The 13,178-nt window shown below is 33.3% G+C and overlaps 2 protein-coding genes across 6 annotated transcripts in view; both read right to left on the bottom strand.

Moving 5' to 3' along the window:
- LOC120345456 (inosine-5'-monophosphate dehydrogenase 1-like) overlaps window positions 1-13,178 on the bottom strand; it is a 149,280-nt gene that overhangs the window by 3,202 nt on the left and 132,900 nt on the right. Inside the window, exons 2-12 of one of the 5 annotated variants that reach the window (XM_039414909.2) lie at window positions 8,460-8,549; window positions 7,803-7,927; window positions 6,895-6,943; window positions 6,387-6,488; window positions 6,222-6,296; window positions 5,820-5,864; window positions 4,551-4,845; window positions 2,478-2,677; window positions 1,695-1,785; window positions 1,525-1,620; window positions 744-776 (exon numbers count right to left, since the gene is read on the bottom strand). In XM_039414909.2, the coding sequence (XP_039270843.2) occupies window positions 744-776; window positions 1,525-1,620; window positions 1,695-1,785; window positions 2,478-2,677; window positions 4,551-4,845; window positions 5,820-5,864; window positions 6,222-6,296; window positions 6,387-6,488; window positions 6,895-6,943; window positions 7,803-7,900 (1,084 nt within the window). In that variant the 5' untranslated portion in view covers window positions 7,901-7,927; window positions 8,460-8,549. Of the gene's footprint in view, window positions 1-743; window positions 777-1,524; window positions 1,621-1,694; window positions 1,786-2,477; window positions 2,678-4,550; window positions 4,846-5,494; window positions 5,507-5,819; window positions 5,865-6,221; window positions 6,297-6,386; window positions 6,489-6,894; window positions 6,944-7,802; window positions 7,928-8,459; window positions 8,550-13,178 lie in introns of those variants that run through there. The other 4 variants (XM_039414911.2, XM_039414912.2, XM_039414913.2 and 1 more) reach the window with 4 other exon arrangements.
- LOC120345457 (dynein axonemal assembly factor 19-like) lies at window positions 8,556-11,258 on the bottom strand. The gene has a single exon (XM_039414915.2). The coding sequence runs from the start codon at window positions 9,886-9,888 to the stop codon at window positions 9,220-9,222; it is 669 nt and encodes a 222-aa protein (XP_039270849.2). The 5' UTR covers window positions 9,889-11,258; the 3' UTR covers window positions 8,556-9,219.

Here is a 13,178-nt window from a genome sequence, read left to right as displayed (position 1 = left end):
GACACTAAATAAAAATTGTTTTGCTTTCTGAATTCTCCAGTAAATACAAATAGATAGGGAACTATTCAGTTTAATAACAACAATTATTGGTGATGATTGATATTATTAATTTCTACCTAGATTAGTAACAGTAAATCTAGATTAAGTATGTTACAATCAAAAATCAGAAAACTTCAAGCTCAAATTCCTCAAGACCGAATTAATGAACATACTTTATTATTGCAACAGCATCTTTAGTATAAATCAATTACACAATGACAGTCAGGGTGTGAGACAAGCTGATTTCTTGCAAGTTATCCATCACGCCATTGATCATGATATGACCAAGTTCAAGGACATATAGTTTAGTCTAGCATTGTAGTTCTATAGCGTCAGGTTGAGAAGCATATTTTGCAAATTAATTAGTGATATACACAAAAAAATTTCACGGAGTTCTACTTTGAAAAACTACTTTTGATATAAAGTGAGCTAATAAGATGAAATATAGCTTGATCAAATTAGTGATAGATGACATGAACCAATTCATGATCTCATTGCAATCCTCTAAAAACCAACATGGTGTTCAAATCATCCCAATGGTTCCATCAGTAAGAAAAATTTCTAAATCAAAAATCAATGTCAAAACTCATCAAGGATTTTTTAGGCTTTTTCTATCAAGTGCTATAAAATTAGTAATGCTTGAAATGCAACACATAATTGAAAAGCGAATGTGACATGCTATAACACACACTATCCCAACTTACAAAACGACCCATTGACCTTCGAGTCAAAAGCACCTGGTAAAAAAATAATTATAATATTCCATTGACAACAGCCATTAGGTTTTATAGTATCCATCTCATTCTATCATTATAACCTATTGAGACTAGACAAGTGCGCTTGATGTTACACTTGACAAAGTATTAAGTTCAGTTCTGTAATAAAATACTGAAACAAACAAAGCATTGGAATGTTTGAAATGATTATCCAGCTGTAGTGATGAATACTTAGAGCCATGGGGGTAAATGATCACAAATCTTTAAAGATTTACAACAAGCCAGTACCGGTATATATCAGTAAATATCATGTTATTATAAAATCTATTAATATCTGAATTGGGTGTAAAACTTCGTCTTCGGAATTCCACGTAGCTAAAGAATAATATCAGAAACAAGAGAGCAATGTTCAAATATATTGAAACGGAGCAGTATCAAATATTTTACAGTACCGGTAGTCTGTCCACCAGATCACCGAGATGTGATCACAGAACCAAGGCACACAATTTTCAATTTATGACACAAAAAACAAAAATTTCATAGGTCCCACAGATATTTTCGAAGTAAATAAAAGCAATAGCCTTGTAGCGACAACCACAAGCTTTAACCTCTGAAAATTTAAAAGCAATTGGTTCTGTAGTTAAGAGGAAAAGCTTTTTTTCACAACAACATCAACCTAATAACAAAATGCCCACTTCATGTTCAATAACATTTGAACATTTCCTATTTTTTGTATGCAAAAAAATGCCATATATACACAATTTCTAACCTTCTTGAGTGATACAAATAGATCCACTTCCCATTCCCACCCTGAGAGCATCAACTCCAGCATCTATCAAAGTTTTTGCTTGCGCTGCAGTAACCACTGAAAAAGTTATTATTATGGATGAGAAAATAAAAGAAACATTCAAGTGCTAAATCGTATGAAATCTTCCTTACCATTTCCACCAACAGTTTGCAACCCTGGATATCTTTGTTTGATGTATTTCACCATATTTACTTGAAACACGGAGTTTCCTTGTGATGAATCCTATTGTATTAGAATGCAAGTGAAAATAAAACAATAATTTTTAGAACTATAGTAATGTTAAATTAATATAAATTAAATAAAATTTGAAATTTAATAAGCAATTGAAAAATTGGGAAAAAAGTAAATTGACGATTCAAATAACCAAATTTCTTGCTCATTATGTCAAGTTTGCCATTCTTTGCAGTTCATTATTTCGTTATAAATGATATGTACTCCAATTGGTAAAAATCTAAATTATTTTCTGTGAATAATTCTAGGAAACCAATGCTGGGATATTAGATAGTGTAGTGAGTAAAACCAGATGGTCAAGTTATTGCTGTAGATACGAAAAAATTGGTTTACTTCAGGTAATTGACCAGTCGATCCAAAATTTTGTTGGAACATCATTTGTAATTTAGATTTGAAGAATTTAAATGATTGTAGGGCCCATACTCTACTGCAGATACTCATTGCACCATCGTTTAAATATATATTCAAGCATTATTGTTCTCTAATGCCCAATGGCCCTTCACGGAGTAATCCAAATCCCTAGAATTACAGAACAGAATAACTAACTAATTCTTTCTGAGTTTATATTTATATAACTATAGTATATTACAATTTATAATGTAATGTATATGTATAGTGTAAAAACGATCTGCACCTCAGCCATCAATACCTCCTATAAATGAGCAAACGTTATTACAACTAACCAAGACAATGACATCCACACCAGCTTCAACCAATAATTCTAATCTTATTTTATCATCTTCTTTTGTTGATATTGCTGCTCCACACAGAAGTTGCTTATTTTTATCTTTCGAAGCCAATGGAAAATCACGATTCTTCCTTAAATCTGTTCTTGCAATCAATGAAACCAGTTCATTATTTTCATTTACAATTGGAAGTTTTCCTAAAACACAACAATTACAGTTGTAAGTACTTCAATAGTTTCAAATTGAACACAAGCTAACATATACTTATATCAAGTTTTATATTTATTATAGTTAAATAAGTAATCATAAGTAGGCACCCAATGGTATATTATCTATTCTGTAACAGGGATATTCAGCCGCTAAATATATGAAATATTTGTATCATAGGTTCTGTGCTAATGTTTAGAGCAGGGTCGCCCAACCCGTGGCCCGCGTGCCACATGTGGCCCGCCGAGGAGTTTCGAGTGGCCCACGCTGTATTTTCGAAATTAAATAAAAAAAAATTGAGTATAACTTTTATTTTTCGAGTGATGTAGTTAATATGAAGCTTTGATACAAACAATTTGTTCATTTTCCTGAAATGCGCTCTGCTAGCCCTTTCAAACGAGCCATGAGTGCCATCACCAACTGGAAGATATCGATACATGAATAGTAGCTCACACACTTGGGCAGAATGGCAGTTTTAATCACCTCATAATTTTGCAGCACGTACTCGTACAAGCAAGTTTTTTCACAAATGAACCATGTTAAATCCCCTGTGAGATCACTAATTTCTGACAGTCATATGAAAAATTCGCTTCGCATTGCTACATCGTCCTTTTCAGCGAATATTGACAAACTTGTTAGCGAAAAACAGTGCCAAACTTCACACTAAAATGTCTATGTGTAGAAAAAACTTTGTTGACTTTACTGTATTTTCGTTTTTTTATTCTTCTTATTATTGAGAAAGTTTGGTGCGAGGGTTTTGTTTGTTTTTTCATTAACTTTTGGTCAGTGTAGCAAAACTAGAACATAATTACCATGTTAAGTGGCCCGCGCAATTATTAGTAAACTAAATATGGCCCGTCGGCCAAAAAGGTTGGCCGACCCTGGTCTAGAGTCATGTCATGATATCAATTAATGTTACGGACTTTCGGTGTTAAGTTTTGAAATGATAACGAAATTGAACAAATTATATGAGAAATATAACAATTACCACGAGCATTGGATGGTATAGAAATCTTACAATGCGTGTGATAGGGCAAGGGCAGCATAATTATCAAAGTTATTAAGAGATAAAATAAGCATGCTAAGTAATTAAATGTCATAATGATTGATTAGTAATTAAGAACCGGTTCCAAAACAAAATCCCAAGAGACTGGATAGATTTGGATAGACGAATGTCAGCCACCCAAGCAATAAAATAACAGAATATTCAGTTGGAGTAAATCATATAAAATGACAAAAAACAGAAACGTCAAAAGAATAAAAATTGAGATATATGAAATATTGAATATGGAAATAGATATCAGGCATGAACTATTATTACTTGTAAGTATAAGCCTAGTTTTGTTATGAGAATTAGTACAGTGTGCTACACTTGGGACTCCTCTGTTTATAGTACATCATTATTACTGTTCTTTGTGTTGCAATCAGTGATTATATCATAAAAAGCAATGGACTGTATGTCTCATTGTACCTGTTACTAGCAGCTACGTGGATTAGACAATTGCTCGATAAGTTTGGTCATATTCAATGACTAAATCAAATTACGCTGCATGTTGTTGTGTTTTGGTGTTGACTGTTGAATATGATGTGTTTTAGTTCATTAAAGCCATATTTTAGTTATAATGAATAAACTGTCACAGCAGGTTTATTATTGTCCGAAATAATTTTGACACAATGAGAAAGTGTAAGCCTGATTAAAATATAAAATAAATTTTCAATAACAGAACATGCTTTACAATTGAAGATTAAATTACACACAATTTCTCCACACACCTCATCTACCTTAGAACAAAATCAGTGGAGGATTATAAAAACATTCCTACATTTTGCATTAAATACGAACACCATAGATAAGAAACCAACCTTTTTTGCTCTTTGAAACAATATCATTTGCTTCAGCTAGTGTTACTGATGTGTATGCAGTAATAAGATCGGACAAGGGAGTCATGACTTCAGAAATTGGGGTTGAATAATCTTTAGGTTTGAGAAAATCCACATCTCTAGAAGTAACTAGGCCTAATAGTTTTCCATTCGCACTTCCATCCTCGGTAATTGGTATTCCAGAGAACCCATGGGTGGACTTCACATTGAAGACCTCACGAACAGTAGCATTAGGTCCCAGTGTAATGGGATTCTGTATGAAGCCTTGTTCATATTTCTGGACAAAATATTAATATTATTAGATCTTATTTGGCCTAGACAATAGCTACTATGATGAAATAATATTCCAAGTAAAATACTATTACACTAAAAAGAGTTTCGTGGATGTACCAATACTCCACAACATGGATTTGAATCCCACCAAAATATTAATGCCATATAATTTGATTCCTAATATTGACAGTATAAAATATGAAACAGGCCAAACAGCACTGGAAAACTCTTTACTAACATAAGGTTATTGTTGGTTTTATAAATATGAACATGTCATGTTTAAATGAGCCATTTACAGAAAAACTGAACAAAAAATGATGATGAGATGATCTAAATATACAGTCTGCATTTCATCTGCATATTCCAGAATTAAGTCATCAAAAATTCTTGTATAACATAGTTTTTTTATTCACTATGTTAAATAATATATAATAAGATGGAGGGAATGAAAAATTATAATAAGAGAAAAATAATCAACTGTATTCGAGCAAATAGCTGTGTTATACGGCAATGATACGCTTTATAAAGATCATTTAATATATAAATTTAAAATTGTATATACATAACTAAGTCATATCATACAGAAATAAACAAGTGCAGGAAAAGGTTTGAAATATTGCAATCTTGGCAAACCTATTTCCAAGTTTACTCACCAAATTAAACCTCTTGAAAGCATGCAAAAAAGTAAAAAATAGGCTGAGTGTTCAAACTTTTATGTAATATCACCGAAAAACCTCAGAATCATGAGAAATGGGACAATCGAATGTTCACTGTCATTGCTATTTGAATGAAACTTGTAGGCAAGATAATTTAAATGTTGCACACTTGCACTACTTGAATATAACTGAATGTTAGAAGTCCAACTCTCAACAGTTAAATAACCTCATTTACTACTCAAGAATTTTTGTGAGGTTATTTCAATTCAAATCCCTTATGATTCTGAGTTTTGGAGAATAAAACAGTTATGTATGTTCTTACACTTGCTCTCAATACCACTGATCTGTAGTTAAAGTGTGGATACATCTAACATGTGTTAGAAAAAGGAAAATTTGTTAGAAAAAAATTCAATCATTTCTATGACAATAAGGTATTTTTAGAAGATTACCGGTAGTTATGTTACATAGGATCACATGTTCAGTCTTGAGTTGTTTACCGTCAATACAAAGAATACCTTGGATTTTTGCTTGAGCAATTGGTGGGACGAAAATTTATGTCCATGTTTGGTTTAGCCATGTTTCACAAGCGAAAAATTGTCTTAAAAAAATTACGTCAAAATGTACCATTTACATGGAAGGGCATATAGTTTTTTTTATAATTCAAAGATGAATGAATGGGGACTATCGATACAGCATATTAAATAATAATGAAAGATCAATATACCTTCACTTTTCGTACTTGTGCCGCTTGATATTCTGGTGTACAATTGTTGTGTATAAATCCAATCCCTCCCATCAGCTGGAAATATATATATATAATCACCAAGAAAATTAATAACCGAAATCAGATTTCCTACTTGAACGACTATATATTTATTAGAGTCCTTACAGCCATCCCAATTGCCATGTCAGCTTCTGTAACAGTATCCATAGGTGATGATACAAGCGGAGTTTTCAATGTGATTCCTTTGGTTAATGCAGAAGTTAAATCCTGTGAATAAAAGAATATAAATTACACCTTATTAACACATAGAATGATATGCAATGACAAGGATGCAACATTAGTGAAATTCAATATGAAATCTATAATTATTGAATAACAATAACTAAGAAAAGAAATCAATAGCAACTTCTAAATATCTCATTACTGAAAAATTTGTGTAATAGGAATTAGTTGACAAACAATGGTGTAAATTTGATAGGGAGAACAGTTTTGCTGCCTAATATAATGAGCATTCGCTTGAATGACTGTTTGGGTTGTTTAGAATATTTTTTGTACTCATTTTAAAATGTGCAGTGTGTATGAAAGCATTTCACTACCAGAAGCAAAAGTGGGTATTTTGTTACTTTACATGTATTATATGTTACTCAAATTACTATATTATTAAATAACTCACCACTTCACTGGCGGTGAAATCAATTGATCCTGGTAATAGTAGAAAATCACTGAACAAAAGGAAAACGACATTATATGAGTGTACAATGATAGATAATTGTCAATCCGTTACAACATCATACAACACCAAATTATCCAGTAAATAGTTTTTGATATTTCATCACTATTATTGGCCTGAACTGAACAAAAAGGAGAAAAAATAGCCAGATAATCCATCTCTGAACATGTGAAATGTGTGGAGTACTGTATGTTTGAATTGTGATAACTTGGTGATTGAACTATCATACACGCCATGATAAAGTGTATGTATCGAAGATTGTCAGAAAGTTGGCATTTACAAACTTAACTGTGAATGCCAATGAACATAATGTATGTGTACAGAGATTTAAGACAGAACATTTTCAAAAAATGTTCTACAATCACTTTATTACAGTTAGTCAGTTACAATTACAAAAATGGTAAGAGGTGAACTACACCAGTCAACAAATATCAACTTTGGAATATGAAATAAAATACCACTTGGTAGAAATGTAATTCACACAATGACAGCACGTTAAACAAATGACATGTTTATTTATTTTAGTAAACAAATCAGCAAATATCATCATTAAAGATACGGCTGAATCATCATGAAGTCAATTGACCCGAGTGGTAGATGTAGATCAACACTATTGCCAAAGAGGTCATCTCAATGACAGAGTTTATAAATAACTATTTGGTCCTTTTAATCCATGTTGTATATTAGCATTACAATATGGGTTGAACATTAAATTTTCCTGTGGTTCACAACACATATATTTTCTGTAATAATTAATGACATTAGATTATACTAGTACTTTGTCTAATATCACATATCACAGTTGTTAATATCACTGTCACAGAATCAACAAACCAAGTCGCCATACTTACTTATAGGTAAGGCCCTGACCATTAGATAAAAGTTGTGGCGCAGTGAGCCCATCTACAGGAACGTAGCTAGTCTCGCCACTTATCAAATATTCTGCCATGATGTCGGAGCAAAAGCAGGAATTGCACTGAAATATAAGCTGATTTATATAAATAGGATATTGTGCTTGGGTATATTATATACTTATACCAAAAAAGGGAATTTGTAATCAGAGATGTATCAAGGAATAAAAGTAATTATATCAAGTTGAACAATTAGAAATGTCAGATATGAAAAAATTTTCCCCGGGTCAGATACCAACATCAACAACTGATGCTTGATTAATATTTTGGCGTCTTTCTCTTAATCCACACAATGGAATAAGTTTCTTGTTGCTCTTATATACACATAAGAGCTAGAAACACAGTTTACTGTAACAAAACAGACACTCAAAATTGAAACCAAATCACTTAGCAACAAAATCAAGTCCATGTCAGAAGATCATAATATTTCTGCATAAATGACCAATATTCAGAGAAATAATGTATATTTTGTGCAAGAAAATTATCAAACACCCAAGAATAATAATAAAAATATCATACAAAGAGCTCTATGAATATTTCTGTCTATTGCTATAGTTATGATTTAGTACATTTGAAAAAAATAGAAACAACACTCACCTAAATGTCTAAAAACACTGCATCAAAGTGCGCACTGCACAAATGACCGTCAATGTCTATAAGATGACCAAGACATTATATATAGACACTAGAAAATATAAAAAAAAAAACAGAATATACATAACAAAAATAGCTTTCCTATTTTCAAAAAATCAAATAGTCATGAAGATATAATTTAAGATGCATTCAAACTTCCTACAGCTCTCAACTACCTCCTATTACACACCTACATGCAAAAATACAAGCTGTGAATGACAATAACAAAGAACAGGTGTAGCATATTCAACCGGATTAACTATATTCGGAGTGGCATAATCATGCTCTTATGTATATTTATAAGGTGCAAAGACGTGATTAACACTATATATCAATAATATAGTGACAAACCTATATAAATCAATAAATGTATCATTAATCAAAGGATTTTAAACAGTAGTGCATTAATGAGATATGATTACTATAAGCTATAGTGGGAATCATTATTAAGATCAAAAGGATTGCAGATTGTTTCTTGTAAGAATTACATTTTATCATAATACATATTTTTTTTAAATCAATCCTGAAATATCCAGGTGACAAAATACATGTATAAAGTACTGTATTTCAGAATTGCCAAAGAGGTAAAATCAAACTAAGTTAAAATTTTAAAATATTTTCTCATTGTAATCATTCTCTCTAATGAACTAAATCTAAATGCAAGATAATTATAAAACAATACAATCAGATGAAATCACAATGAAATTTTTTATGTATCTAATTACTATCTTGAGTTATATTTTACCGAGACATAATCATACTTTTTTGAATTTTCATTATTGTCAATATTAACTTTGAGTTCTGCTAAAATTTCATTCAGATCATTCCTTTCATTTTTATCAAGGAAGTCTAATGAAAGTAAAAATCTTTTTGTATTACTCATAACATCGAAAATTTCCAAAACAATGTCACAATCTTTCGGAAATGTAGCTGCAGATTTTATAACTGAGATAATTTCCCCAAGAGGACATTCCGTTTTAAACAAATCTTTCAATTTATCAGATCCAATTTTACCTAGAAGATCGAATTTTTGTGCTGGTAATTTGCAAGTATGTTTCCAAACTTTATCAAATTCTGCAGAAGTTTTAGGCATTTTGAATGAGTTAACTGTCTCAGTTACGTCGATGTCAGATTGTGATTGAGATTTTGCAGAAGCTAATGTGTTCCAGGCTTGATATTTCATTCCGCCACTAATATCTTTCCTATCCAAAGGTTTAAGATGTGATGCAAGAACAATATCTCGGAATTCATCATATGAGGCGACTTTTTGATGAACTGCTCTAAATTTGGCATCGTTTTCCCTTTGATATTTTTCATCTTTTGCAATAGCGTTTTCCAATTCTATTTCAAGCTTCCCAAAATCTATGTCATCATTTTCAGAAGTCATTGTCATTCTGTAACTCTTCTGGTTTATAGCTTTATGCTTAGCTTAATAAAGCAAGTTTAAATATAAAATACTAGTGTAGTTTCGTACCTCAAGTAGTTCTAGTGGGCGTAGCATAAAAATTTTTGCATATGTCAATCCTAACCTCCACTTGACTCCATCATCCAAAAGCAAGCAACGATCCCAATATGAGAGAGATCGCTGCCGTTAGCGAGTTCTTTATCGTCGGCGCAGATGCCATTTCAGGCATTTTGGATGGAGTAGTCAGGTGGGGGTTAGGATTGACATGTGCAAAAATAGTTATGCTTCGCCCACTAGAAAGAAGTACTTGAGGTATGAAACTACACGGGACTCAATAATAGTCATATATTGTAATGCTACGATGTAGAGGTATGTTACTGGCAGAGTGGGCAAAATCAATTGTATTTATATATTTTGAAGATCTGAAGATTGTTATGTCAATATGTATAATAATTCAAATGCTATCACTGTGTTATAAGGATTTACATATTTATCCTGGGGGAGAGGAATGTCGACAACACCGCTTAACCATACTGCCATATGGCGAACCACATCCTCTCGTCCGGTTGCCATTCCATGTCGGGTATGGGATTAGTTTGTTATTTGTTTTCGGAAGCATGGACTTGATGGTGGAGGAAGCCGTAACCAGCGGTTACGTGAACCACCCTACGACGGCGAGGAGTCAGCAATCCTCTCGCACATAACCATCCCGCATGGGATTCAAACCCACTCAGAGTAATTAGAGGTGCGGTGGCGAGCGTGTTCCTAACACTTAGCACGATAAGCCACATCGCCGCAATAATAAATGCAGAAATAATACAGTTTTACTTTTATGTACAATGGATTTATTAACCAAATTCAATAATTACAAAACCAGATTATTTGAACTACATGACTATACGAATAGTCTACCAAAATTTGTCTTATTAATTTTTAACATATTGCTATTTTTGATTACCGTACCGGTTCTATTATTAAAATTTGGAAATTTTGTAGTAAAACACTTGAGAATCTTTATAGGTATACAATATAATTAAGAAGTATATAACATAAGTTTACCAATTTGGCTGTCTAGATATAAATTGATTTTAACATACAAAATCTATTCATATAATTCAATAATATTCACATATAGGGCCTACAAAATCAAACAGCATTGCTGTTCGAAAAACTAAAAAGGGCTCGTTACAGTTAGAGAGTTTACCGTATATTTTATAAAGATAAACAACAAAATAACTTGTTGTGATATACCGGTACGCGACCACCTGTCACGCTGAAATCAGCTATCTGGTTGGATAAAATAAACTTGACTTGATAATTCAAAAGTCCCATCGCCGCAGAAGTTCATACTTCACCGATTCGGTACCGGCACTGGTCAAAGCGCGAGGGTCGTAGCTAGGGTTGGATTACCCGGATAACGGATAACCGAGAGGTATTTCGCTATATGATATCCGGATATTATTGTGACGGTTAACCGGATTTCCCTTTCCCCGAGCATCGACTTCCTTGTTTACTTCGTGACATTGGCCAATCAGCAAGATGCAAAAGTGACGTAACAATGTTCCATTTTCGCATCCGCTCGGACATTTTTCTCACTCAAGACAGATTTTCAAGCGTGGTCCGTTTTGGCGTTTTGAACTCTATTCGTTAGTTTTCTGCTGTTTCGGAAACTTGAAAATAAATCAGATAATTCAATGATCACTCTGTCTTCCTAGAAGTTTTAATTTAATTGCAGTTATAAAAAATTAGTGTAGAAATAGATGTGATATACTAGGCTAAAACTCTTTACCGGTACTTTTAAAAAACAGATTGTTGTATGCGATCAATCATAATGATGGTTTGTAACGCATACCCCATTTTACAGGCGTCAACTCGCTAAAGCACCCTTAAAATAGCCCCGAAAATTTTGCGATGGTGAAGTATAGGAGGAAATTTTCGGGGGTCAAAGCAACTAACAGTTGAGGTTGCGTGAAACTAACTACCTTTCCTTTCTCTCTATGCCTTTGCGCAGGTGGATCCGTATGCGTATTACGCAAGGATGCTGTAGCAAGAGTGTATAATGCATATGCGCATTAGCGATTTTTATATTTTTTGTTGAGTGGCGACTGACATCTCCCAGAGCATATAATAACAACTTTTTTCACACTAATCTGCCTATATTTTAGCCATCCGTGGAACGCTGGAGTGAACTTCACTATTAATTACATCACAAAACACGCAGAACAAATGTGATTATTGTGCTTATTAGAAGAGCTCATTCGCTTTATAAGTTAGGTTGGAACTGGAGGTACAGCATAAGCAAGACTAACTTAAACGAATTCAGTTGAAAAGCAAAAGGTGGGTGTGAGTTTGTTGCATTTTGGTCGAGTGTGGCTTTTAGTTGTTGCGTGTATTGAGGGAACGCATTTCATGATGAAATAATCCAGTTTGAATTTCGAGGACTTATTTCACAATACTCCCGATTAGCATTTCAAAATTTTGGGTACACGAACAAATGTTATGTGCTTGATTTTAACTTTGGTATATATGTTTTTTTTTTCAAATTTCTATGTATCAATCGAATCGGACAACGGCCGCCGTCGTTTGCGGCGGCAGGCATGCTTTAAACCAGGGGTGGGCAACTTCTTTAGTCGGCGGGTCAGATGTGGGAAGATGAAGTCCTCGGCGGGCCGGATCATTACAAAAAATACTTCGGTATCCAATCTCTGTCAACTCTACTTTTCTTGGGATATTCCATGGTTAACGAAGCTTAATATAAAATCTATTTATATTCAGAATCTAAATATAACTGATAACAGTAGTGTGAATACTTACAACGCTCTGCTTTGACCTTATAATGTTTGTTTAACCCTTTCCATGCGATTTTTATTAACCCTTTCCATGCGATTTTTATTTTTCAATAAATAATCGTATTTGCTACGCCGATTTTATGCATTTGTACCCCCACAACTAATCGATCGACTAACGAAAAACTAATGATCCTCTGCTGCCCACTGACGGCTCGTTGGAAAGCTTATTTAACCCTTTCCGTGCGGTGGGCACGTATACGTACCCACGACAAAAGTCGCTAGATTGCGGCGGGTACGTTGATGTACTCCACTGTTTCATTTAGCAATCGGTCGCAAACTGTTGGTCTACTGTTTCCGGGTTTTAGTTTATTGATAAGAAGTCTTCTTTGAGATTAACATAAGCGACGGTAAATCCCGCTTTCGTTTACGACGGAAATTTTAATTGCGGCGGAACGAGAGAGTGTGTTTGAAATTTATGCAAATTTCGGT

This window comes from Styela clava, chromosome 8, assembly GCF_964204865.1.
Source record: "Styela clava chromosome 8, kaStyClav1.hap1.2, whole genome shotgun sequence".
NCBI lineage: Eukaryota > Metazoa > Chordata > Ascidiacea > Stolidobranchia > Styelidae > Styela > Styela clava.
The sequence above is the reverse complement of the archived record's forward strand: the minus strand, read 5'-3'. Positions and strand labels throughout refer to the sequence as shown.

Coding starts and splice junctions, on each gene's coding strand:
- LOC120345457 (XM_039414915.2), bottom strand. CDS start 9,888: ATGACAATGACTTCTGAAAATGATGACATAGATTTTGGGAAGCTTGAA.